The following is a 27,240-nucleotide window of genomic DNA, read 5'->3' on the forward strand; positions in this document are numbered from 1 at the left end:
ATGAACCGGCCGAAGCCCGCGGCCACGCGCCGCCCCAGCGCGGTCGCCAAACCCTCCGGTGAGGGGGGGGCTGCTTTATATGGGGGGGGTCCTCCATGGACCCCGTGTGGGGGAGGTCTCCTCGCGTGGAGGCCCTGCAAGGGAGTTGCTGAGGGTTTTCTGTGTCCCCCCCCCAGAAGACGCGTGTCTGGGGCACGTGTGGAACCCCAGAGGGGGGGGTGGTCTCCAATGTGGGGAGGGGGGAGGGCTAGGAGGACGAGCTGCATCCAAGACCCCCGTCAGGTCGAAGGAACCGGAATCCCGGCCAGAGGAAGCCTCTGAGACGAGACCCTCCCTCTTTTCAGGAAGGGGTGATGGTGGAGGGAAGCCCCTTCAGACAGGCCAACTTCTCTTAACGTCTGTTTAAAAAAAAAAAAAAAAAAAAGCCTGACCTGACCTGCTTAGCATTGGATTCTTGGGCTGGCCTACCTCGCAGGGGCGATGTTCCCCCTCTTTCCTCCTCCCTCCCCCCCCTCAGCTTTGCCCCACGGCAAAGAGAGGAGGTTTCTTGGCTGGCCGGTCTTTGCATGATAGAACAGCTACAGGTACTCCTCGACTTACAACAGTTCGTTCAGTCACCGCTCCAAGTTACAACGGCATTGAAAAAAGTGGCTTAGGACGGTTTTTCACCGTTGCAGCATCCCCATGGGTCACGTTGATTAACATTCGGATGCTTGGCAATTGGTTCACATTCATGACGGATCGTGTGATCCCCTTTTGCGACCTTCTGACAAGCAAAGCCAATGGGGAAATCAGATTGGCTTAACAACTGTGTTCCTAGCTTAACAATTGCGGCAATTCACTTCGCAGCTGTGGCAAGAAAAGGTCGTAATATGGGGAAAAACTCCCTTAACAAATGTCTCAGAAATTTTGGACCACCAGTTGTGGTCGTAAGTCAAGGACTACCTGTACTTTTATTTGTTTTTTATTAAGAAAATTAATATGACCGCCCGTCCCCAACTCACGGTGACTCCGGGCAGCCTACAGAAATAGACCCCTATACAAGCCCCCCTAAATCTCCAGTCCTGGAGTGGCAACAATCAAACCATCCACATGATGGGCTCTGTGTCCCCCTGGAGTCCTCAGCCCCGGTGGCAAAGCCGTGTCTTCAGTGCCCAAGTTATTTACATGGAGATTTCTCTGGGTCTTTCAGAAGGAAGCGTCCTGGGGCTCCCCACGGCCTTAGCTGATGTTCTTTTTCTTCCACTTTCCTGCCTTAGGCCACCCTCCTCCGGGAGACTTCATCGCTTTGGGCTCCAAAGGCCAGGTGGGAGAATCCAAGACAGCCGCCACCTTGCTCAAGCCGACATCCTCCGGGTTGCCCTCCGAGCGGAAGCGCGAGGCGACGTCATCCGCCTTGTCCAGCACCTCTGGACTGGCCAAACGCCCCAAACTTTCCTCCACGCCCCCTCTCAGTGCTCTGGGACGCTTGGCTGAGGCCGCCGTGGCTGAGAAGCGAGCCATTTCGCCTTCCATCAAAGAGCCATCGGTCATTCCTATCGAAGGTGAAGTGTACGAGGGGCAGGGGCAGCCTTTCCCTCCTTCCAAATTGTGGGGGAGGGGATTGATCAGTGCAAATGTATTTTACCAGGCAGGTATTTAATGCTTTTCTGATCTTTGAGATGCTTTTAACTAAATGGAGTAAGAAAAGGGTATATTGTAATTCTTTAAAATATCCAGCGGTGCCTGGGTATTTTGGTGGGAGTTTGGACTGCCAAATAGCTGCTGTGGTTTCCTTTTGCTCACAGTGGCCCCCAACGCTCTGCTGGATGAGATTGAGGCTGCCGAAGTCGAAGGCAATGATGACCGCATCGAAGGAGTGTTGTGCGGAGCTGTGAAGCAGCTGAAAATGAACCGGGCCAAGCCTGACATCACCCTCTACCTGACCTTGATGTACCTGGCGAAAATCAAGCCAAATATCTTCGCCACCGAAGGAGTGATTGAGGTGAGGGGCAGGCAGAACCAGAATAACAGCGTTGGAAGGGACCTTGGAGGTCATCTAGTCCAACCCCCTGCTCAGGCAGGAACCCCTATACCATTTCGGACAAATGGTTGTCCAGTCTCTTCTTAAAAACTTCCAGTGTTCGCGCATCCACAACTTCTGGAGGCAGATTGTTCCACTGATTAATTGTTCTCACTGTCAGGAAGTTCCTCCTTAATTCCAGGTTGCTTCTCTCCTTGACTAGCTTCCATCTATTGCTCCTTGTCCTGCCTTCAGGTGCTCTGGAGAACAGGTGGACCCCCTTCTTCTTTGTGGCACCCCCACCTTGCACAAGGTTTCTTATCTCTGAGCCCCACCCAGATTCTTAAAAAGTAGAAATACAATTTACCCATATCAGTTCAAGTGTGGCCCGACTCTGCTTAACTGTCCAGGCTCATTCTAAAGTTTCTCCAGCAGGACTGCTTTTTTCTCTCATGCTCAGGAACCTTTTGCTTCCCCAGGCGCTGTGCAGCCTTCTCCGCCGAGATGCCTCCATCAACTTCAAAGCCAAAGGGAACAGTCTGGTGTCTGTCTTGGCCTGTAACCTTCTCATGGCGGCTTATGAGGAAGATGAAAACTGGCCTGAGATTTTTGTCAAGGTGGGCTGACTAGAGGGTAGGACAGGGGTCCTACAGCAGGGGTCTCCAACCTGGGCTGCTTTAAGACTTGTGGACTTCAACTTCCAGAAAGCTGGCTGAGGAATTCTGGAAGTTAAAGTCCACAAGTCTTAAAGCAGCCCAGGTTGGAGACCCTTGCCTTATAAGGATTGAGGAAATGCCAAACAGTTCAGGGAAGAGATGATGGTGTCTCCTCCCCCCTCTCTAGGTTTACATGGAGGATTCGCTGGGGGAACGGATCTGGGTGGACAGCCCCCACTGCAAGACCTTTGTGGAAAACATTCAGACGGCTTTTGGCACAAAGATGCCCCCGAAGAGTATTTTGTCCCATGGAGAGGTTGGACGTGGCGGAGGAGACCTCAGTGCTGGTAAGGGGACTCCTTGGGAGTAGATAAAGATGGGGAAGGAAAGAAATCCGTTGGATTGGAGGATTTGACAATATTAGGCAGACACCGAGGTGCTTAACCCTTTGCTACGGTTGATTAAATAGATGCAACCTTAAACTGTGGTTAATAAGAAGCAGGGACAAAACCCTTTAGGAGCCTACAGTTGTACCAGTAGAGAGTGGGTGGGCCAAGTTTGAAGATAATACTTTCCCCTGTAAACCACAGATAGTTGTGACCTTTGAAGGCAGACTGTGATTCTCTGGGATGACTGTTGTTTGTGACTTTCTAGGAAACAGCCCACATCCTTCTGTTCCAGAGGAAGAAGACAGTCAGAGCGAATTACTGATCGCTGAGGACAAAATGAGTCCTGAGCAGGAGGCCCACCTGATGCCCAGGTAGCACCTTCCTCTCTGCTGTTTGTGTTTCTGTTTCCCCAGGAAAGTTAACGCACAGATGTTAAGAACGTTTTTAGGTTGAGACACTCCAACTTTGAGCGCTTCCTGTCTCAGGGACAAGGACGTTTCAGTCTTAGCTTTGTCCATTATCTTTAGGGAACCTTCTTCTTAAAAAAACAGGCTTTCCCAGTGCTATGTTCTTTACCTAAGTAGATCACTTCTCTTACCATGAGGGAATGCTTTTCTCTCTTGGTCCCTGCTGTCAGAGCAGTGATGGTGCAGCTGAAGCAGAAAAGAACAAAGGCTCCTGGATTCAAGTCTGCTTCTTAGCCATGGAAGATCATGGGATGGCTTTGAGCCAGTCCCTTCCTGTCAGCCCAGTCTAGGATTGTTGTTGTAGAGAAAAATTGGGGGAGAGGCGGCTGTGGGTTTTGGAAGCAGTTTTTTTAAAAAGCAGTTATCTCAACATTTTAAGCACAATTCTGGGCCTCTTGTGAGAATCAAGTAAACATAGCTGAATATGCCTCTGAGTTGTGCATCAAGAATTATGTCTCCTTTTCCATTTTGATGTATTGTTGGGCCAACTGATTCCTGGACTAAGGTGCAGTTAGTTTCTAGTAGCACCAGGTAACTTTTACAAAAGTGCCCCTGTTTTGGCCCAGGTATGACGACCTAGCAGAGAGTGTGGAGGAATACGTCCTGGACATGTTGCGGGACCAGCTCAACAGGCGCCAGCCGATGGACAACGTCTCCCGGAATCTCTTGCGCCTGCTGACCGCTACCTGCGGCTACAAAGAGATCCGGCAGATGGCTGTGCAGAGGCTGGAAATGTGGCTGCAGAACCCCAAGGTAAGGCCTCCTTTTCGGGAGGATCTTGTCCAGGAGATCAGGCGGGACGGAGTGAATTCTGATCGGACTGGCCTATAGAGGAAGTAGACGGAATCTTAACTACCTGTTGTGTTCTGGCTGGTTCTGGACTCGGTTCTGGAAATTAACAGGCATCGCTTGGCCTGGGAGTGGATCCTGGCTGTATCTGGATTGCTTTGCACACCTGCCAATTTCTAACTAGAGAATCCACCACAGATTCTGCAACCCACTCTGGAATTTGGTGGGAGGTTAGCCGCTCGAGATCCTTCGTCTTGAAGATGACACAATTTTGGAACAGCGTGCACTTAATTTGGGGACTGCCCAACTATTGTCATTGTGGGGCAAATGTCAGAATGCCATTGTTGGAGGAGAGGTCCGTGCTTAGGGGTCCATTACATAGATTTCCACCACGAAATGTACAGGTTTAATACATTTCACAATTCAAGAGCCAATGGAGGCTCGGGAGGGAAAGATCTCTTGATGTGATCTCGCCTTCCTGAGATCCTCAGAAAAAGGTACTGAGGGGAATGGGCCAATAATGGAAGGGTTTGTGATGAAGGATCTAACGTGGCTTTCTCCATCGTACCCGTCCGGAGTTTGTCACAGGGCCCGTCCGTGTACCCCTCTCAAATTCCTCCTCTTTACAGCTCACTCGACCAGCCCAGGACTTACTCATGTCTGTCTGCATGAACTGCAACACCCACAGCTCTGAGGATGTGGAGGTGGTCTCCAACCTCATCAAGATCCGCCTGAAGCCCAAAGTCCTCCTCAATCACTACATGCTCTGCGTGAGGTAAGCAGACACAAATGGGAGGGGGGGGGAAATAATTGAAGGAATGATCCAGACAAGGCCAAAGCAGGTCTAATGGGCGGGGATGGAGAACCCCATCGGGGGCCTCTGAGCCATGGGCATCCAATCTTGACAACTTGAAGACCTGTAAACCTGTGGAGTTCAGCTCCCAGAATTCCCCAGCCAGCGTGGGGAATTCTGGGAGTTGAAGTCCTACAAATCTTAAAAGTTGCCGAGATCGGACAGCCCTGCTCCGCACATAAAGCAGTGGGAAGTGCCTCTTCCATCAGGCAGCTGGCTGGGGTTGGGGTGAGAAGTCTCCCCTCCTAAGTCCGGTGCTTCTTCCAGGGAGCTGCTGAACGTTCACCGGGACAACTTGGGCACGGTGGTGAAATCGGTGATTTTCAACGAACTGTCCAATGCGAGAAACCCCAACAATATGCAGATCCTGTACACGGTCCTTCAGCACAGCCCGGAGCTAGCGCCCAAGGTACGCTGGACGTCCAGCCCCAGATTCTTGGAGTGCCAAGAGAGTGAAGCCAGGGAAGAGACAGTCCCACTTGCTTCCCCTTCCTTGCTTCCAGCTCCCAACATTTCTGGGGTTTTGTGCTCCCCGAATCTCTCTTGACTGCTCCATCTGGGCAAGAACCTACGGAGGGACAAGCTGGGTTACAAAACTCCGTTGAGTTTTGTAACAACGCAGGGCCACTGTTCTTGTGAGGAAGAGGCCGGCCTGTCCCTCTGGAGGACTTGTCAATCTTTGTCATCAAGAGATGTATAGTTTCTGTAAGAAAACCTTTTTGAAAGCACTTCTGGATGACTTTCGTTGCACGACCTTCACTGTAGTTGAACATCAGCTTGCTTGATCTGGCTTTTTGTCCTACCACTGATTGTCATGAAGCATTTACCTCTTCTCTTCTCTCCTCCCCTTCCCTTCCCATCCCTCTCCACTTCTCCTTTTTCTCCTCTCCCTCTCCCCTCTTCCCCTCTCCACCTCCTTTCTTCCCTCCCTCCCCCTCCCCCTCTCCTCCCCTCTCCTCTCCACTTCTCCTTTGTTCTCTCCCCTCCCCACCCCTCAGTTCCTGGCGTTGGTCTTCCAAGATTTACTGACCAACAAGGATGACTACCTGAGAGCTTCCCGGGCTCTCTTGCGGGAGATCATCAAGCAGACCAAGCACGAGATCAACTTCCAGGCCTTCTGCCTGGGACTCATGCAGGAGCGGAAGGAGCCGCAATACGCCGACATGGAGTTCAAGGTGAGGACCGACAAGGTGAGGACCCAGTACGGTCCTAAGCCGAGGACCACGTATATCCATGTCCCATAATATCGGCTCCTCCTGTTTTCCCTCCAGGGCTCCACGGGCATTTTAACCATCTCCCCTTGCTCTCTTAGGACCGCTTTGTCATCCACATCACAGACCTGCTGGCCGTCTCCATGATGCTCAGCATCACCGCCCAGGTGAAGGAAGCCGGCGTGGCCTGGGACAAAGGGGAGAAGAAAAGTGAGACTTTACTTGGTAGTTTAGTTGGGCATGGAAGCTGAGGGGAGTCCCGAATCCTCGCTGATGGGTGGACCCGGGGAATGGAAGGCTCTGGGTGGGAGATGAAGCCTGATTTGGGGTCAGCCTAACCCAGATTTGGTCCTCAGAAGAGTTGGACCCCCTCTTTCCCCCCCCCCCCAGATTTGGAAGGGCTGCGGGCTTTCCAGAACCAGATCGCAGCCATCCAGCGGGACGCAGTGTGGTGGTTGCACACGGTGGTGCCCTCGATCACCAAGCTGGCTCCCAAGGAATACATACACTGGTAAGAGGAGGGGCTGATGGGGGTCAGGGGGGCTCCCCCAGAGCTTATCTTGTCCACATTTGTCCCCTCTCCCTTTTTTTAAAAATAGCCTCCACAAAGTCCTGTTCACAGAGCAACCCGAGACCTACTACAAATGGGACAATTGGCCCCCCGAGAGCGACCGCAAGTAAATCTGAAATTTAACTTGAACCTAGATCCCTGCAGTGGTGTGTGTGTGTGTCAAGGGTTTGGGGTAGAATTTGCATGCTTCTGGACTGTGTAGTAGGCTCAGGTTTGCTGCTAGCGGCTGCTTGTGACTTGGAAAGCATAATCAGTGCCTTGGCCTCGTACTCAAACCACCTTTGGTGGTTTATTGAAAGCAAGGCACCGTTGGGAAGTTGGTCTCTCCTCCGTTGCCCTGAGTGTCAACCTGCTAAGCATCTCTTCTTCCCCCCCCCTCCTGACCAGCTTCTTCCTCCGCCTCTGCTCCGAAGTGCCGATCCTTGAAGACACGCTCATGCGCATCCTGGTCATTGGCCTGTCGCGGGACCTTCCCCTCGGCCCCGCCGACGCCATGGAGCTGGCTGACCACCTTGTCAAACGGGCAGCTGCCGTGCAGGCGGACGGTGAGCCTCCTTTGAGCCTCTCACGGCCTCCTTGGTGTCAGGAGGGAAAGTTTGTTTTCATCTTGGCTTTAGAGTAAGGGTGGGGCGGGGGGGGGAATGATGCTTTCAACTGGGTTAGTTAGAGAAACGAAACCTTTCCGGTCCTCCTCTCTCTTTCTGAGAGAAGGCTGTCTGGAAAGCTTTCAAGGACATTCTAGCAGGTGTGAAGAAGATAACAGACAGTTCTCATAACAAAGAGAATTTATTTACATGAGCTATGTGGACTTCTGGGGGGTTTGGGCTGGGAGTGTCACTGATATAAGGTATGGTTAGATGCTTTGGGATTTTAGAGTTAGTTTTCCTTCGCCTACGTCATGCTATGTATTCAATAAAGCAGGAAATTTTTCAGCAACGAAAGTAATCTTACAATTTATTTGGATATTCAAGCTGGAGGTTGACCCTCCGGTTCTTTGCCTCTGCTGAAGCATCAGCTCTTGATCCCAGCTTATTCCAAGTCCCCTGGGAAGGGGGTGGTGATCCACATGACCCCGGCCTACTCTAACCATTATAAATATAGGATGGTTGCGATCCAACGATTGCAGGGAAGCCGAACTGTCATAAGTGTGAGGATCGGTTGCAAGTCATTCTTCTCAGAGCCTTCGTAACTTCAAATGGCTGTTAGAGGAATGGTTATAAGTTGAGGATTCCCTATACGTCTTTCATAATCTTCTCCTCCTTGGTCCCCTGCCTTGTCTGAATAAGGAATCTCTGTTAGTTGTTAGCCACCACTGTAGAAATCCAGCACAGTCTCGTGCAGATTTGTCGGCCCCGCCTTTGTTTATACCTGGCTCCCATTTTTGATTTCAGACCTCGAAGTCTTGAGGGTGGAGAGAATTCAGCTGATCGATGCCGTCTTGAACCTTTGCACCTACCACCATCCTGAGAACATCCAGCTGCCTCCGGGGTAACAGTGGAGAGATTCGTCCTTGTTTTGTTTTGTTTCCTTTTGAATGGCAAAATAAGGCCCATTCTGTCCTGGTTTTTGTTTTGTACACTGCATTGTTTTGTTAAAACCTAACAGGATCCTATCCTTGGCTCCTCCTGTAGGTACCAGCCTCCAAATCTGGCAATTTCAACCCTCTACTGGAAGGCTTGGCCTCTGTTGCTCGTGGTTGCGGCATTCAATCCAGAAAACATCGGTGAGGGTTACAGGAGGAACCCTTTCTTGCATGGGGTGGGGTGTGTGAGACTGATGGCACCTGTCTGTTTTCTCTCCCTGTGTCTGCACAGATACAACCTCTGCGTGCACACACACACACACACACACACGTTTGCATACAAAGCAGGAGGTGGGAGGTGGGGACGGACATTCTACAAATTTTGCATGGAATTATTACTGTTCTTATTTTCTACATAACATTCTTGCTATGGGTAGTACAAGTAATCCTCAACTTATGACCATAATAGAGCCCCAAATTTTCGTTGTTAAGTGAGACATTTGCTAAGTGCGTTTTGCCCCATTTTACGACCTTTCTTGCCACAGTTCTGAAGTGAATCCCTGCAGTTGTTAAGCTAGTCACACGGTTATTAAGTGAATCTAGCTTTCCCCATTGACTTTGCTTGTCAGAAGGTCGCAAAAGGAGATCGCGTCACCCCAGGACACAGCAACCGTCATAAGTACGAGTCAGTTGCAAAGCATCCTAATTTTGATCATGTGACCGTGGGGGTGCTGCAAAGGTCCTAACTGAAAAACGGTCATAAGTCACTTTTTCTAGCGCCGTTATAACTGAGCGGTCACTAAATGAACTGTTGTTAAGTCGTGGACTATCTGTATTTTACTGGTGTAAGATTTTTTTTTAAAGTCACCTTTACAAATTGCTTTTAGTTTAAAATTATCCTAATTATCCTAATCATCCGTCAGTGAGATTTTGCTCTGATTGCTCCCTGCAAGGCTTCTGAATTTTTTCCCCCCCCCCCCCCCCGTCCTCCTCTGGTTTGATTGGCAGGTCTCACGGCTTGGGAGGACTACCCCACGCTGAAGATGCTCATGGAGATGGTGATGACCAAGTAGGTTCAAACTCTGGGAAGTCTGTCCCAAGTTGCTCTTCTTTCCTGTCTTAAATTAAATGGAGATATTTTTTTTTTGAGCTTTCTTTCTCACAGCATAACACCAAGGTGCAAACAGTTAGTTAAAACGGACTTGGTTCCCCCCCCCTCTTTTCCCCAGCAACTACTCCTACCCTCCCTGTACTCTGACCGACGAGGAGACCCGCACGGAGATGATCAGCCGCGAACTGCAGACCTCCCAGCGGGAGAAGCAGGAGATCCTGGCCTTTGAGGGTCACCTGGCCGCAGCCTCCACCAAGCAGACCATCACCGAGAGCAGCAGCCTTTTGCTCTCCCAGCTGACCAGCCTGGATCCCCAGTAAGGAGCCCTGGGGGATTCTCCTAGGACAGGGGCAGGCAACCTGGGCTCTTTGATGACTTGTGGACTTCAACTCCCAGAATTCCTGAGCCAGCCATGCTGAGGGAAAAGGGAGAGGTTTACATGCTGAGCCATGCTGGGTCAGGAATTCTGGGAGTTGAAGTCCATGAGTCATGAAGGGGCCAAAGTTTCCCTCATGCTGGCTCAGGAATTCTGGGAGTTGAAGTCCACCAGTCATAAAAGAGCCGAGGTTGCCTGCCCCTGGCCAAGGAGGAGACTTTGAAGCTGGGGCAAGGAGGCTGGCTCCGGCCCATTTCTCCTTCGCCAGCTGTTTCTCCTTCCGCAGAGGGCCTCCTCGCCGTCCGCCTCAGCCCGTCCTGGATCAGGTGAAAAGCCTCAACCAGTCCCTGCGCCTGGGGCACCTCTTGTGTCGCAGCCGGCACCCCGACTTCCTGCTCAACATCATCCAGAGGCAGGTGAGGAGCACAAAGGGCTGGGAGGCTCTGTCTGCCTTGGCGAGTCTCGGCCTAGAAAGATCCTGGAGAGGATGCATTTTTTCAGAATTTTCAGACAGTAGGGATTTCCAGAAAACCCTCCAGGGATGGAGGAGGGAGCCAAAAAATGGGGGGATGCTTGCAGAAGGCCGAGTGAGCTGCCATCAGCCTTGAAAGAGGGATTCGGCAGATTCTTGAAAAGGATGTCTGGGCTTGTCAGCTGTTGGCAAGTGGAACCTCCCTAACTAGAGGCAGTCTACCACTGAGTATCAATCCTAGAGAGGAGAAGGAGCAACAATATTTCTTTTGAGTCCAGCCTGGCACTACGCTGGCTTGGCCTGTTTAATATCCCTGGAACTACAACATTATCCAATTTTTCCACCGGCCTATAGGCGTGCAGAGCGCCTATCAGCCCCCCCCCCAAAAAAAAACCAAGAACAAGATGCAGAGTTACTTCTGAGTAGTTTGTTGCTTGTTCCTCACCTACAGACAGAATCTTGCCAGGCTAAAGCAATTCTTTGCGATAATTATAGCTCTACTCTGTAAACTGCTCGGGAGGGTCTGACCTTGCTCTCTTCCTGCCCACCAGACAGTGCACACCCGGCTGTCTTTTTTTGGCCTCTGGGAAAGAGCCCCTCCTTTTTGCAACTCCAGACTGCATTCCACCACAGCCCCCAAAATTGAAACCCTCTTTTCCCAGAGGCAACAGACACCCCCATCCCTCCCCCCCCCAGTCCTCCTTTGAGCTCTCTGCGCCCTCCATGGCTTTCCAGTCCCCAGAACCAGACCTTTGTTCTTCTGAAGTCCATTCTCTCTGCTTCTCTTCCTCGACTGATTCCTGCCTCCTTCCTCTTCCTCATGGTTAGGCTTCTTCGCAGTCCATGCCGTGGCTGGCAGACCTCGTCCAGTCCAGCGAAGGCTCGCTGGACGTCCTCCCGGTCCAGTGCCTCTGCGAGTTCCTTCTGCACGACGCGGCTGATGAGTCGGCCTCCGGAGAGGAGGAAGAGGAAGGGGAGAGCAAAGAGCAGCGGGCCAAGAAACGGCAGGTTAGGTGGCTTTGTGGGGTGCCATCCTTTGAAAAGCAAAGAGCCAACTCGGGAAGCAGGTTGACTGATTATTTGTCATGCCAGGAATATCATCCTGGCCTTCACGCTACAGGTACTCCTTGATTTATGAACATTCATTTAGTTAAATTACAACGGCGCTGGAAAAAGTGACTTAATGGCCGTTTTTCACATTTATGACTGTTGCAGCATCCCTAGGGTCATGTGATCAAAATTCAGACGCTTGGCAACTGGTTCATACTTACGACGGTCGCAGCGTCCCGGGGTCACGTGATCCTGTTTTGCAACCTTCTGACTAGCAAAATCCATGGGGAAGCCAGATTGATTTAACAACTGGGTCACTAACTTTAACAACTGCAGGGATTCACGTAACTGTGTCAAGCTAGGTCGTAAAATGGGGTAGAACTCAACAACTGTCTTGCTTAGCAACGTAAGTCTTAGGCTCAACTGTGGTCGTAAGTCAAGGATTACCTGCATGTTGAAGAACAAGAGGTTCATTCTTCCTACAAGGGGCTCTCAGGTACACAGCCCCCCCCAAAATTGCCGAGTGCATTTCTGCAGCGAGTAGGGAAGCGCACGCCAAGTCCTCGCCTTGTGCCGATTCTCGGCGGATGCCTTTGCTGTGCAGGTTCTGAGGTTTTGCTTGATAAAAAAAAAACACAGGCAACCAGAAGTTGCCTTTCAGCTTTAGGTTTTTATTCAGCTGAACAAAGACGGGCTCCTCCAAAAGAGAGAAGCCCCGAATGAGAAGAAATCCTGGTATTTATTCCTTCTGATTACGTAAGCCATCCACCCGGCAAAACTGACACACATAAGATCAGGATTTCACCCAGTGAGTTCTGGTAGATAAGAAGGGAGAAAGCAGAAGCAGCTCAAAATGTTCCCTTTGGGCTGTTTCCCTAAAGACGTCGTACGTTCCCGGGTGGCTTAGGACATGGGGTGTTCTCCTTGCTGCCCTTTCGTGACCTGCATCCATGACCCTGCAGGTGCCCAAAGTCAGCAGGGCCATCTGCACATATTCACAATTGATGCTTCCTACGCTGTCTTCTAATTCCGGGTCAACACCTTCCCCACTCAGAGGCAGCAGAAGCAGAGGCAGCTGCTCGGCCGTCTGCAGGACATGCTCCTGGGACCCACGGCGGACGAGCAGACCACGTGCGAGGTGCTGGACTACTTCCTGAGACGCCTCAGCTCGTCCCAGGTGGCCTCGCGGGTGCTGGCCATGAAGGTAAGGAGGACCGGAGCGGCGCAAAGCAGCAGCGTCCGGTTTAGAACAGAGGGAGGACACAATCCAAATTCTTGCTAGGCAGAAGATATTTTCCCCGTGTCGCTGCCAGCCACAGTTTGGCCAGAAGTGGACCTCAGCTGAGAGGCAGGTCAGGCTGGATGCGGCTCCTGTGTTCTTGTCTCCCCCCCCCCCCCAGGGTCTGTCCTTGGTGCTTTCGGAAGGAGCCCTCCATGAGAAGGAGGAGAAAGAACACCCCATGGAGGAAGACTCCTGGGACTTCGAGCTGCTTCAGAGCTACCAGTGGCTTCTGCGAGACCTCCCCAAGCTGCCCTTGTTCGACAGCGTCCGGACCACCACGGCTGTGGCTTTGCAGCAGGTGAATGTGATGACCCTGGAAGGCTCTCCTGACCGGGCCCCCGGATTGTGTAACGTTGCTCTCCCTTTGCTTCCCGTGCCAGGCCATCCACATGGAGACAGACCCTCAGACCATCAGCGCTTACCTGGTGTATCTTTCCCAGCACGCTCCAGTGGAGGAACAAGGCCAACACAACGACTTGGCTTTGGTGAGAGAAGTCAAGGGTTAGGTCCAGATAGCACAGGGATCTTCAGACTTGGCCCTTTTATGACTTGTGGACTTCCAGAATTCTGCTGGTTGAGGAATTCTGGGAGTTGAAGTCCACAAGTCATAAAAGGGCCAGGTTTGAAGACCCCTGAGATAGCAGATAACATTCCTCTTGGTGTTCAGAAATTTATTTAGTACTAGCTGTACCCGGCCACGTGTTGCTGTGGCTCAGTCTGGTTAGCGTGTGTTGCTTTTCGTCCAACAGATGGCGCTGTTTTTCAAAAAAAGCATGTTTTTACCTGTCACAGGTGTGACATCTATATAATAGTAGGTATATAAAAACACGCGCATATTCGAATGCAACGTTGTGTCAAAATTTCAAAGCAATCGGTGAAGAACTTTCGGAGATTTAAGATTTTGAACAAACGAACATTTACATTTTTATTTATATAAAAGAAGATGTATTTGTTGATATCCCACCCTTATTAGTTTTATCAATAACTCCAGAGGGAAACCATACCTAAAACCCTTGATGCCTTCGTCGTTCAGTCGGTCTGTGTTTCTTCCTCTTCCCCTCTGCAGGACGTGGCCAGGTTGATCGTGGAGCGATCCACCATTATGTCTCACCTCTTCTCGAAGCTCTCCTACTGCTCGGAGTCCGACTCCGTGTTGGTGGCTCTGCTCTCCATCTTCTCACGCTACATCAAACACATGCGCCAGACCAAAGAAGGCGACGAGGTTTACAACTGGGTGCGTCCCTCTCTCCTCCTTCCTCTTGGTCTTCTTTTTCCATTTGACATCCAGGGCGGTGTTTCTCAACCTCGGCAACTTTAAGAAGGATGGACTTCAACTCCCAGGATTCCTCAGCGAGCATGCCGGCTGAGGAATTCTGGGAGTTGAATTCTTTACATCTTAGTGGAGAGGGGAATTCTGGGAGTTGAAGTCCATTCTTAAAGTGGCTGAGCTTGGATGGAAGCGTACGATTATAAAAAATTAAAAGCAAGAATCAAGCCAAACAACTTGACTCTAGAGGTTGTGGGTGCTCCTATCACTGGAGGTTTTCAAGAAGAGACTGGAAAGCTATTTGTCTGGAACGGAGTGCAGGCTCTCCTGCTGGAGCAGGGGGTTAGACTAGAAGACCTCCAAGGTCCCTTCCAGCTGTGTTACTCTGTTAAGATAATACGAAACAAAACCAGAATTTTACGTGCTTAGGTAGACACCCACCCACAGATCCGTGATGGAGGGAGACTCTTTTTTTTCCAAGAAAGAGGGAGTGGGATGAAGCGATGGGGAAAAAGCTTCTCTGATTTGCCTCCTTTCTGTTCTAGTCGGAGTCCCAAGACCAAGTCTTCCTTCGCTGGAGCGGTGGAGAAACCGCCACCATGCACATCCTGGTGGTCCACGCCATGGTGATTCTGCTGACCCTCGGACCCCCTCAAGGTGAAGGAAAGCTTGCTGTGAAAGCGACCCACGGGGGGAGGAGGGGGGTTTCTGTGGGTCACAGGTGCTGCTTATGTTCCATCCAACTTCAGCAATGTCCAACTTGAATACTTGTGGACTTCCAGCTCCCAGAATTCTGGGAGTTGAAGTCCACAAGTCTTCAAGTTGACGAGGTTGGACATCCCTCCTCTAAACGTTGCCTTAAAGCGGACGATGGCGATTTCTACACCCTGCTGGACATTTGGTTCCCCGCGAAGAAGCTTCTCCCCACAGCTTTCCTGGTGGACACCTCCGAAGAGGCCCTGCTTCTCCCCGATTGGCTGAAGCTGCGCATGATCCGCTCAGAGGTGCCCCGCTTGGTGGATGCAGGTAAGGAGGTTGGGAATAAAGGTCTGGCACGATTAGGGAAGAAATGGCTGCAGGGTGGATTCGGAGAGCAAGCCCCCTCCGCTTTTGCTTCGGAGGGTGTTGAATTTGGGGGTGTTTTATTCCAGCCTTGCAAGACCTGGAACCTCAGCAGCTGCTGCTGTTCGTCCAGTCCTTCGGCATCCCGGTTTCCAGCATGAGCAAACTCCTGCAGTATCTGGATCAAACCGTCTCTCACGACCCTCAGACGCTGGAGCAGAATATCATGGACAAGAGTAAAAGATTTTTTGGGATCGGATTTTCCCTCCAGTCTCTTCCATTTCCTTTGGGGCTTCTGCCAAAGCCACATAGGAGACCTCTGATGGACACCTCCTCTCCTCTCGTCCCTTACAGATTACATGGCCCATCTTGTGGAGGTGCAGCATGAAAGAGGAGCTACGGGCGGGCAGACCTTCCACTCCCTCCTCACCGCCTCCCTGCCGTCTCACCAAGGTTCGGCGTTTAGCTTCCGGCAGTTATTTGTTTGTTCTGTTGATTTCTACAGCCCCCTCTCTCAGTCATTGGAACACAGAACAAAAGAGTTGGAAGGGACCTTGGAGGTCTGCTAGTCCAACCCCCTGCTCCGGCAGGAGATCCTATATCATTTCAGAGAAAGGGTTGTCCGGTCTGTTCTTAAAAGCCTCCAGCGATGGAGCACCCATAACTTCTGAAGGCCACTTCCGTCCCACTAATTGATTGTTTTAATAACTGTCAGGACATTTCTCCTTAATTCTAGGTTGCTTCTCGCTTTGGTTCATTTCCAACCATTGCTTCTTGTCTTGCCTTTTGGTGCTTTGGAAAATAGTTTGACCGCCCTCAACTTCGTAGGAGACTCTGGGCGGCTTGCAATTCAAAACACACACACACACACACACACACACCAATTAAAAATAAAAATAAAAACTTTTTAAACAGTAGAAAGCATTAAAAGCAATAGAAAGCATGAAGACATCTAATTCAAAGGACACACAAGAGCAAGATAATCTGGCCCATGAAAAAACATAGTCAGGAGATGGGAGTCCTTAGCCTATGCAGTGCCCCAAACTTGGGAGCACAGCCAGGTTTTTAAATCTTTTATGAAAAGGGTTGGGGCCATTCTAATCTCCAAAGCTCATGAACTGAAGAAGCTTCTTGGGCGAGAAGTGAAATGTTTTCAAAGAAAAAAAACAAACCAAGAAAGTCCAGTTGCCTTTTGGGAAAGCACTTTTGGGACAACCAAGATCTGGATGATCCATAGACATTACTATGGGGGAAACTGTGTGTGTGTGTAAGAAAGGGAGGGGGCTTTACTGTCCCACTGACAAGATTTCGTTTGTCTCTCTGATCAGAGAGCGATGATGCCCCACGCATCAAATCCAGCCTTGAGGTTCCTCAAGGGCAAGGAAGGAGCCGAGCTTTAGCCCAGTTCCCTGTCGTCAATCCCGAGGCCGACTTGGCGGGTATCCTCCTCCAGGTAATCGGCTTTGCCTTGTCTCCTTTTGGGGTGATGGGCCTCCCTAGTTTTCCCCTTGCTTTCAGGCAGGTAGTTCCAGCTTCCCACATCCTTTCTGATGGTGGAGAGGTTATTCCTATCTCTGAGAAGAACAGAGAGATCAACCTTGCAGTTCCAGTTGACTTGTTCTGCGCTGCTCCAAACGGGACTGTTTTTTCTGGGAAACGAAGCTTGAAAGAACTTGCTTATTCTTCTGTTTGTTGGATAAGACAGCCTAGGAGCCAGTTGACATGTTCACAGGCACCCCATAATTCTCACGTGGCCAAACTTTTAAGCCCCTCTGATTTCCCTCCCAGAGGGCTCCCATCTCTGCCATCATAGTTCCTGTTGGAATACATGTTGGGATGTATTTTTGTCCAATAACTACAGTAGTATTCAGCCAGTAGATGGCAGTGTTTACAAGTGTGGATCTATGGTATATACTCTTATGTTCTTTTGTTCTAAGTGGAGTTTCCCGTTTCCTGTTACAGTTAAGCAGGAAAGCACATGGTGACTGCACTCTTTGTTTGATCTGTGGTGCTATATATAAACAGAATTTCTAACGGGTTCTGGTCCCAGAGACCACACCCAAGATTGCAGCAGATCTGTCTTTGCTTCCAGTTTTGGACAAAAATGCCCAGCAGGCAAATGGGTTCTCTTAATGGGCCATGGATTCACTTAACGTACATGGTGATTTGTTTAACGATCGCTGCAAAAAAAATCCAAACCAAATAAAATCGGGTCGGTCATGTGGATCAGCTGCTTTACAGCTGTCCCCACTTCTTACCATAAAGGGCAGCAGGCTCCATTACGGTCGTAAGTCGAGGACTACCTGTAAGCGAATATCTTCTGGAGTGACGTTCTGTCTGAACGGTAGAAATGTGTCTGGATCTTTGAAAAACGAGCACTCCTAACTTAGCAGCGAGCGAAACTGGGGTCTCCCTTTCTGAGGCTTTTCTCTTTCTTCGGCCTGCTCAGTTGTTCCCACTGGCTCCGGACCCCCGCTGGCAGAACTCGAACCCGCGGCCCCTCGCCCTGGCTTTGCAGCAGACCCTGGCCCAGGAGCTGGCTCTTCTGCGCCAAGGAGGCGGCCCGCCATTGCCCAAGACGGCAGCCCGGCTTCTAAAGGCTCTGGCGGCCCTCTTGAACTCGCCCCACGGAGGAGCCCTGGTGATGGCCATGCACCGCAACCACGTCATGGCTTGCCCGCTCGTGCGCCTGCTGTGGCAGCACCAGGTGAGGCAGCCGGTGCCTTCTCGGCCAGGGGAAAACTCAGGCCCTGTGGGATGGAGGTGGTAGAGGGACTCGGAGGTAGCATTATTTTTAACCATTTATGAGCCATCCATCTCATTCTCAAGAGACTCTATACAGGTTCTGTGACCAAATGTTCTGGTTTCAAAACCCTTTGGGCCATAAAGTCGATTCTCTCCCAGAAGTGGAGGACCTCAGCGGTTGGGATCTTCACCCTGGGGCCGCTTAGCAAGGAGTAGAGCTTCCTTCCAAGGCCTTTTTAGTGCCTCTTTTGGGGCTCGGCGATTCTGCCTGTAACCCCACCTCCTCTCCCTCCTCTCAGCGCCATGCTCCCCAAGAAGAGGCCTTCTCCTCGCTGTTTTTCAAAGTCCTCATGCAGATGTTGCAGTGGCTGGAGAGCCCCGGGGTGGAAGACGGCCTTCTACGGACCCAGCTCAAGGCCCTGGCGGTTCAGTTTTCCTCCCAGCACAGAATCAGCGATGGTAGGAAGAACATGGGGAGAGCTGGGGGCAGCGGCACGAGGGCTGGGCGGGCGAGGTAACTTTCCATTTGAACGTCTTTGGTGGCATCTCTTGACTCTTCACCGTGGTCCCTGTATAGGCGTAGCCCCAGGGACTAAATTAACTGCTTTTCTGTGTTCAGACAGTACGTTGACCTGACCCAGCAGGCTGCTTCACACACAAAGGGGAACCCAACAAAATCCGAATGACGTTTTGGGTGTTTTGTGAATGCAGCCATTAAGTAGGAATATAGGAATAAAGGGGGACAGCAGAACCTGGAAGGGATCCAGTTGGCCAAGAGGCTAACAAGCATCCGTGTTTGAGCCGTGTCTGCGGGAGTCAGTCTGTGGGCTGTTGGCTCTTCAGACTCTGCATTTTATTTGTGGCCTCAACCTTGAGCAAATTAAGATCGGTGGACTTCAGCTCCCAGAATTCCCCAGCCATCTGGGAGTTGAAGTCCACACACATTTGGCCTCTCTGACCTGATTAGCAGGCCTGGAACCAGGGGCCCTTCCCAAGTGGAGCCTGTCTTCATTCCATGCAGTTTCACAACCCTTTCCTTTCCGTAACTGCAGCCCAAGCGGGGTTCTTGCACCTGGCCGATGCGCTGGCCTTCTGCCACAACTCTGAAGTGATCGGCTCCACCATCCGTGCCATCGTGGCCACCTTGAAGTCCAGCAAAACATGGAACGTGGAACCAGAGCTTGTCAGCAAAGGTACGATTGACAAACCTCCCCCCTTCCCGTTTCTTCTGCCTTGCCTGTCCTCCTCCTCCTCCTCCTCTTCCTCCTCCTCCTCTGAGTCTCGGAACATTTTTGTTTCTCCCACCCAGTCCTCGAAGGCCTGACCAAAACACGCTCGCCGTATCTGGAGGAGTTGTTGGTGACCCTCTTCTCCGTGGCCACGGAAATGACGCCCCATTTCCCTACCTCTGGGCCCATCTCGGTGGTGACCTCCTTGCTGCTCCAGTGCAGAGAAGAAAGCCTAATTAAGAAAGAAGCAGAGAGCTCCAGGTTGGGATTGGGATGGGTTTGGGCTCCTTCTCAGCTCCTGTGCGCACTTGGTTCCCTTTTTCCACCCCCTGCTTTGTTCTCCCCGTCAGTGTCGAAAGCGCCTCTGGTCTCTTCATCGACTGGCTGGAGTTGCTGGATCCAGAAATCGTCAGTAGTTGCCCTGATCTCCAGCAGAAATTGCTGTTCTCCTGGGATAAGGTGAGGATCGGTCTGGAACATGGGTCAAAGGCGAGAAATCGCCATCCCTCCAGAGCTGGGAAGCCCTACACAGTCTGGGCTCCTTGTGGTTTGGGGGATCTGCAAGTAGAATCTGCCTGGCCAGTGTAGGAGAAGAAGAGGCAGAGTCTAGGGCGGAGTCAAGCACATCATTAGCGTAGAATCCTTAACGTTCTCACAAGTGAACATATTTTGGATCTAAAACAAGCTTAGGAAGGAAGAATCGGGAAGCCCGATGCAGATGTTTTAGAAAACATAGAAAAAAAAGACAGAGAGAGAGAGAGAGAGAGAGAGAGAGAGAGAGAGAGAGAGAGAGAGAGAGAGAACTGAAGGTGCAGGAACAATTTTGAGTGTTGAGTTGTGATCCATTCTAGAGATTTCATCTTTGCTTGGCCTCATTGACACTTCCTGCTAGCCTGTTTGTGCCCCTTTTCTAACCTTCCTTTTCTCCTTTGCAGAGTCAAGACTCTTCCGAATCGGAGCCGCCCTCCTTCCGTCCGTACCTTCTGGCCCTCCTTACTCACCAGTCCAGCTGGTCCACCCTTCACTGTTGCATCAGGACTCTGCTTTGCCGAAAACAAGAGGGCAGGTGAGCTGCCTGGAACCCAGAAGTGGGACTTGGGAAGTGGGACTTGGGCAAAGCAGAGGGCTCTCCAAGGAAAGCAGGCTGGGTGGTTCTCCGTTCAGAAGAGAGAGGGGGAGAGAGAGAGCGACCTGGGGATGCTGCATCCTCACTTTGATCTCTTCCAACAGTTTTGACCCAGCGGCTTCCTTGGATTTCTTGTGGGCCTGCATTCACATGCCCCGGATCTGGCAAGGGAGAGACCAAAGGATCCCGCAGGTATGTGTCCCACTTCAACGGGATCATGCGTTCCTCAAAGCATCTCCCAAACCCAAGTATCTGATACTATGATGGGCCACCGTGTTGGGTTGGAGAAGGCGTGGGACTGCACCGGTCAAGAAGAAGACACATTTTGAAAGAGACGGACGCCGGGTGAAGTCTCTTGTCGACCTTGTGTGGTCAGGAGAACTAATTTCAGTCTCCACCCTCTTCGCCATTCCACCACAGTCCAGCCATGGAAGTTCTCAAGATAGGAATCTAACAAATAAAGACAAATAAAGGGATCAGAGTTGGTGGGAGCTGTGTGGCCTACCAGATTCAGAAGATACGGTGTAAAACAGAGATCCGGTGATGTCTCTGGTCATCCTTGCTTGGGTTGGGAGAATAACTGGGCCATTTTTAATCCATCTGTTTTAGCAGTGTTCAAATATAGGCAGTTCTTGATTTATAACCACAGTTGAACCCAACATTTTTCTGGCTAAGTGAGACACTTGGTTACGTGGATTGTTTCGATCTCCCGAACTGATCCGGCCCTTCGGATCCGTTCCCTTTTGCGCTTGCCTGATCCATTTCTTCCGGCTGCTGATAGAAACGCCGAGAAGAGTTTATCCTCCGTCTGAAGACCTCTGAGCTGCTGAGCTTGGTGGACCTCATCCTGGCGGAATCAGAAAACAGAACCCCGGAGCCCAAAGGGACCAGCTGCTTGGTCACCCAGTCCCGGCTGCCGCTTCTCCTGAGCTGCTGCCATGGAAACGTGCAGAGGATCCAAAAAGTCACCGGGTACCTAATCTCGTCCACCCAGAAGTGCGGAAAGAGGTGAGCCTAACTCCTGTTGAGGTCAATCAATAAAGGTTTTTAGTGGTTTGACTAGCAGGCAGGTAGTTGGACCCTCTAGAGAGACCCAGCCAGGAAAATCAGCTCTGCAGAAAGTTGAAAACTGTTGAGATGGACGAAAGTAACTTGAGTCTTGCAAGACTGATTGAGCTGAATTTCCTCCTCCTCCTCCTCCTCCTCCTCCTCCTCCTCCTCCTCCGAATCAGGAAGTATCTACCTGAGTACTTCTGAATGTTATGTGGACTTTGTGACTCTCTATGCATCTCTTGTCTCTGTGAAATCCTTTCCGAGGTGGCATATTCTGGGCTGTAGCTGATTTAGCCCAAAACTGCTTTTGATCCTTCTGGTCCATCATCCAGATGTGCCTTCTTTGGCACCCAAGGGAATAAATGGCCCCATCTCTTGCAAATTCCAGCAGCAAAACCTGACCTTGGATGGGAATGATAGCGCTGCTAAATCTGCAAGGGCTGCTTTGATTGGGCGGAAGTGCTCCCATCTGATCTTCATCTCCGTTTCAGCTCAAGGGGAAGACATTGCCAGGATCTCCTCCTGCAAATGTACCTTCAGCTGCCGGAGCTCTTGGTCCCGGTGCCCGAGGCTCTGTTGTCCTGCGAAGGGGCCACCGACAGCAGCCCCTGCAAGGTAATTTGGCTCCGGTTGGGCCAGACGTTTGTCACAGATTCCTGCAGGGTACTCTTTGTGTTGCTCTCCCAAGTTTAGAAGTCGCCCTCTCCTCCACAGCTGCTCGTGTGTTCATTCACCCTTTCCTGTTTTTGTGATTTATTTATTTTTCTTTATTAAGTTTGCTTGCCGCCCATCTCCACCCACAAGGCGATTCTGGGTGGCTTTTTATTGGCGGCTTACTTTCATTCAAGAGGCTTACTTTGGTGTCGTGGTGAGGGCCCCGGGCTAGAAACCAGGAGTTTGTGAGTTCTAGTTCCGCCTAAGGCACGAAGCCAGCTGGGTGACCCTGGGCCAGCCTCCCGTCCTAGGAATGTCGTGCTGCTGACAGCTTTGAGTCCCTCCTCATCTTTGTTCTCACTTTGCCCGAATCAAAGCAAACTCTTGATTACGGTCAGTGACCGATGCAAGAACAATTTATCCAGAGGAAAAAGCAGGAAATTGCTGTTAGGTCTTTCAATTCGCCCGAGAAAGAGGATGAAAAAGCAGAATCAGTAACAGCTGGAGAAGCAGACGTGTCTTACGTGAGGGAATGGAAATTGCAAGAAAGAATTAGCTCAGGAGTGTCCAACTTTGGCAACTTTAAGACTCGTGAACTTCAACTCCCACAAGTCTCCATGCTGGCCGGGTTGAAGTTCGCCAAGGTTGGCCATCCCTAGGTTACCTGTTCAATATGTCCATGTCTCTGCAGCTGGACAGCCTGATCCACCGGTTCATCACCCTCCTCGCAGAGGCCGGCGATGTGAAGATGAACGAAGGCCGGCTCTGGGACGCCAATATGGCATGTCGGAAGCTGGCCGTGGCTCACCCCCTCCTCCTGCTCAGGTTCGTGGCCCTCTTGGTTCATTTGGGGGGGTTTTATTTAAGAGGTTTTGGCTGCACAAAGACTGGGAGGCATTACATCTGCTTCCAGAGTCTCAGCCCCACACAGCCTTTTTGGCATCTTCATGCTGCAGGGGGGGGTTGATTTTGTCCTTTCTGCTCCAGGCCAGAGCCCTCCCCTCCCCCTTTCTTCGGATCTTTGAGCAGCAAAGCTCAAAAAAGGAGCTCCTTCTCCCCAAGTTTGGTTATTGTAATCGGTCGCGCAGTCAGCCAGATGTTTAGACTGGATTTGGGATGTTTTTATCCACGTGTCGAGCCCTTCTCAAGGACCTGGGATAGGCAGATGTGGATGTTCGGTGGGGTTAGAGGTTTCAGAGCAGGTTGTCAGCTGTTCCAAGTCAAGCTGCCTTTCGCAATTGACCGATGGGGATTTTGTCAATGCCGACGGCGTTCAAGTGATGCTCCAGATATTTCGAGATTGCAATTTTTTTTTTATTATCAAACTTATTTAGCCACCCAACTCATAGACAGCGACCGTCCTGTCCCCCCCCGCCAGAAACCCCTCCTAATCTGGGTCCTCCTCCTCCTGTGTCCCTTCCCAGGCACCTGCCGATGATCGCCGCTCTGCTGCATGGCCGGATCCACCTCAATTTCCAGGAATTCCGCCAGCAGAAGCATCTGGCCTTCTTCCTCCATGTCCTGGGCATTCTGGAGCTCCTGCAGCCGCAAGTTTTCCAGAGCGAGCACCAGGGGGCGCTGTGGGACTGTCTCCTTTCCTTCATTCAGTTGCTTCTGGTAGGGGAAGGGGGGGCGGCTTTGGGGAAGGGGGGCTGCTGTGTCCTGCAGACAGACAGACAGACACACGCACGCACCAGAATGCCAAAGAGTTATGTGCACAGGTGTCCACAGGAATCCCAGAAGGCCAGGATCGTCTCCAGCAGAGTTGGGTGATGATAGCTCAGAGCAGACCCAGTTGCAGGACATCCAGTTGCCCTTCGGGTCATTCTAGAATGACATTTGGAAGAGAATCTCTGAGGCTCAGGGTCAAATTGTGGAGTCCTTGTTGCTTTCTGAGCTTGATGGTTTTCTTGCAGACGTTTCATGACCCAACTAGGGAATTGTATCAGGGTTAGAAAGGAGGGGGGGAGGATTGTGGAGTGGAGGGAGAGGAAGAGGAGGGAGAGGGGTTGTCCGTCTCTGTGGGTCAGTCCTAACAAGATCCTAGAAGCTGGGGTCTCCCCAGGCTGCTTCAGAGGCCTCACTTGTCCCCGATCCTTCTCTGCTTCAGAGCTACCGGAAGTCTTCTCGCCACCTCGCCTGCTTCATCACCAAATTCGTGCAGTTCATTCACAAGTACATCACCTCCAACGCCCCGGCCGCCGTCTCCTTCCTGCAGAAGCACTCCGATCCCCTCCAGTAAGTCCTCCGTCCTCGGTCCCGGTGGGGCATCGATGGCTAAAGCACAAGAGCTCGGTCGGGTGGTCTCAGCCTTGACCCTTATCTCTGGCTTCTCTGCAGTGACCTTTCCTCGGACAACAGTGACCTGGCCATGCTGAAATCTCTCCTGGCCGGTCTCAGTTTGCCCAGTCGGGCCGGTGCTTCAGATTGGGGATCTGAAGATGAAAAGAACGGTGAGTCTCAGATCTTCGTTGGCAGATGGTTGGGAGGTGAGTCACCCAGTTTGTCCCCAAGCAGATAATCCTGGTGGATTTGCCGGGGGAGCTTTTGAGTAATCGGGATATCTGGTTTGTGTACAAACCAGGTCCTTCAACAGAACAATGGCCTGGAGGTTGGTTGCTCTGGGAAGTATCCACCTCCGAAGACGGTCCAGTTTGGGGCAGGGGGCCCATAAGTGTTCAAGCGCCTTTGGGGAATGGGAGACTCTGGGGGGGTGGTGGCCAGGATTAGCTTTCCCAGATGTGGTCCGCACCAGGTGTGGGGCCTTGAGGCCCCTCCTGGCTGAGAGTTGGGGGATTCGCAGTGCCAGCCCACCAGGAAGTGGCCAGCTCTGGAAGGGCCACCTTGAGGACCACTAAAGTTGCCAATTCACAGGTGGCATTTTGGATGATGGGATTGGTAGCTGCAGTCGACCACAAGTGAGAGCACAATTTCTGTGGCTAAGGAAGCCAGACGGTTGTCAAGAGAGCCCCTGCCCAATTTTGCAACCTTTTCCCCTGCAGTCCTTAAGTGAATCACACACCGTCCTTAAGTGAATCACACACGGTCCTTCACTGAATCCAAACTCCCATTGACTTTGTTTCTTGGAAGCTGGCTGGGGAAGGTTACTGATGGGGATCACGGTGACCCTTGTCAGAAATGCTGCTCGCTGACCGCCAGAATTTTAATCCCGTGCTGCTGCGACGGTCGTTAAGTGCGAAGGCCGGTTGAAAGCCGTTCTTTTCAGCGCCGTTTGTAACTTTGGTCGCTAAGCGGGAGTTGTGTCGAGAACCGCCTGTCCTGCCTCTGGCCAGTCCTGCCCCACAGAAGGGAGTGGGAAAGAGCGCCCCCTGCTGGCGGAGGGAGAGAGAACCTCACAAGAGGGTCTCCCCTTCTGGTGCCCGGAGGGAAACGTCCGTTGGTGGTTTGGTTTCAGATGAGGCTGCGGCCGGATCTTTGCCCCTGGTCAGCGTCTCCCTCTTCACGCCTATCACCCCCGCGGAAATGGCCCCCTACATGAAGAGTCTCTCCAGGGGCCAGAACGTCGAGGGTAAGTAAGAGCGAGGCCCCCTCCCCACCTTTCCTGTGGCAGACCTGGAAGTCGGGTCCCCAGAGAGTCTTCGACTTCGGGGTATCCCGTACTAGGCACTCTGCAAAACTCCTCAGTGCAGTGGGTTTTTTAAAAACTTGGCTGCTTTAAGAGGCGTGGACTTCAGCTCCCAGAATTCCCCAGCCAGCTGTGTGCTGCCTTGGTGAAGTCTATTTACAGCCAATCAAAGCTGATGCCAACACGTGGGGCAGCCCCATTGTAAAAGGGCACTTTTTTGAGTATCCGAAAGACCTCTGCAAAGGGAGAGCTTCCCCCTTCCCTGCCATTTTCTTTATATATATATATATATTTATCAGTTTCAAATTGTTCTCTTATGTCTCCGTTCCAATTGTCAGATATCTTGGAGGTGCTGACCGACATTGACGAGATGGCTCGGCGGAGGCCGGAAATCCTCGCTTTCTTTTCTGTAAGTCAATAATCCTCCTCCTCCTCCTCCTCCTCCTCCTCCTCCTCCTCCTCCTCCCACCCTCCCTTGTAGCGCTGATGATGTTCCCTAGTTGGGTCATGAAACATCTGCAAACAATCGAAGTCAGCACTCCATATACATGCCATCCTTGGCAACGCTCACCAGATGTTCCCCCCTGCCCCTCCCTCTCTCCCCTTCTCAGACTCACTTGCAAAAACTGATGAACTCCGAAGAGGAGGTCTGCCGGAATCTGGCGTTCAGCCTCGCTCTGCGCTCCATTCAGCATAATCCCAGGTACTGGGGCGCGGAGGGGAGGGGTTAAGAGGAGGTCAGGGCCCGGCTGTGAGGAAGGACCCGCCAGAGAAGACCCCTAACCCTATTTCTGGCTGGCCTGATCTAGCAGAGGTTACCTTTGATTCTTACCCTCCTCATTTCTTGTTATGGGGTGTCTTTCTTTTTCTCTCCTCCTTCCCTTTTGTCCAACCTGTAGCATCGCGGCGGATTTCCTGCCCACCTTCATGTTCTGCCTCGGCAGCTGCGACTTCGAAGTCGTCCAGACAGCCCTAAGAAACCTGCCTGAATACACCCTCCTCTGCCAAGGTGAGGCCCGACACGCCTCTGATCTGGCCCTAAGCCTTGCCGAGTGATCGTAAAGCAGGATTTATTTTCATCCCCCCAAAGGTGGCTCATTTCACACAACCTCCCTAACGTTCCCTTTGCAGAACACGTGGCAGCCCTGTTGCAGAGGGCCTTCCTGGTGGGGATGTACGGGCAGGTGGACACCAGCACCCAGATCTCAGAAGCCTTGAAGGTTTTGCACATGGAGGCCATGATGTGAACGGTGAAGATGGGGACCTTGTCTGAGATGGCTGGCCAGCAGCTCTTGAGAAGAGAAGAATTCTGTGGAGAAGACCAAAATCTACCTGCTGGAACATTTCCGACAGAAGAAAAGACTTGAAGGATCCTAGGATTTATTCCATTCTGGATCCCAGTTGGATGGAGAAGGAAGATGTTTCTCCATCTTCATGGTTCTTCATCTGTGGTCACAGGCAGAGCAGGAGGAATAATCCTGTCTTGAGGGAGTGGAGCTAAAAAAAATTAGGGTGCTTCCTTAAACTCTTCCTGGGGATCAAATTCCACCCCATAGAACTTGTTAAGACTTCAACTTCCAGAATTCTCCAGCCAGCTCTGGGAATTCTGGGAATTGAAGTCCACAGGTCTTAAAAGTTGCCAAGGTTGGACACGTCTGCCGTAGAGTATCCAAACATCTCTTGAGCAACGATCCAGTCATTCTTCTTACCCTTTTTAAATTAAAACTTTGTTTTTCGTGCACTTTCCAAATATACAACTCTTCCTTT

At 51.4% G+C, this 27,240-nt stretch overlaps 1 protein-coding gene across 1 annotated transcript; it reads left to right on the plus strand.

The window, feature by feature from the left end:
• On the plus strand, window positions 1–27,240 carry INTS1 (integrator complex subunit 1). The gene is made up of 47 exons (XM_015819543.1): window positions 1–58; window positions 1,260–1,544; window positions 1,788–1,984; window positions 2,482–2,619; window positions 2,846–3,005; window positions 3,313–3,418; window positions 4,081–4,267; window positions 4,933–5,078; window positions 5,424–5,565; window positions 6,155–6,331; window positions 6,469–6,577; window positions 6,758–6,878; window positions 6,967–7,044; window positions 7,326–7,483; window positions 8,330–8,426; window positions 8,570–8,661; window positions 9,469–9,529; window positions 9,690–9,887; window positions 10,234–10,363; window positions 11,248–11,427; window positions 12,524–12,673; window positions 12,870–13,049; window positions 13,132–13,236; window positions 13,818–13,985; window positions 14,564–14,675; window positions 14,883–15,044; window positions 15,170–15,316; window positions 15,435–15,533; window positions 16,409–16,533; window positions 17,530–17,787; window positions 18,125–18,284; window positions 18,878–19,018; window positions 19,135–19,315; window positions 19,405–19,513; window positions 19,990–20,120; window positions 20,285–20,372; window positions 20,962–21,188; window positions 21,725–21,848; window positions 22,579–22,712; window positions 23,312–23,504; window positions 23,998–24,125; window positions 24,228–24,340; window positions 25,303–25,416; window positions 25,812–25,882; window positions 26,085–26,176; window positions 26,373–26,482; window positions 26,605–27,240. The coding sequence occupies exons 1-47, from the start codon at window positions 1–3 to the stop codon at window positions 26,718–26,720; spliced, it is 6,558 nt and encodes a 2,185-aa protein (XP_015675029.1). The 3' UTR covers window positions 26,721–27,240.

This window comes from Protobothrops mucrosquamatus, unplaced genomic scaffold (assembly GCF_001527695.2).
Source record: "Protobothrops mucrosquamatus isolate PMUCROS unplaced genomic scaffold, P.Mucros_1.0 scaffold942, whole genome shotgun sequence".
Classification (NCBI taxonomy): Eukaryota; Metazoa; Chordata; class Lepidosauria; order Squamata; family Viperidae; genus Protobothrops; species Protobothrops mucrosquamatus.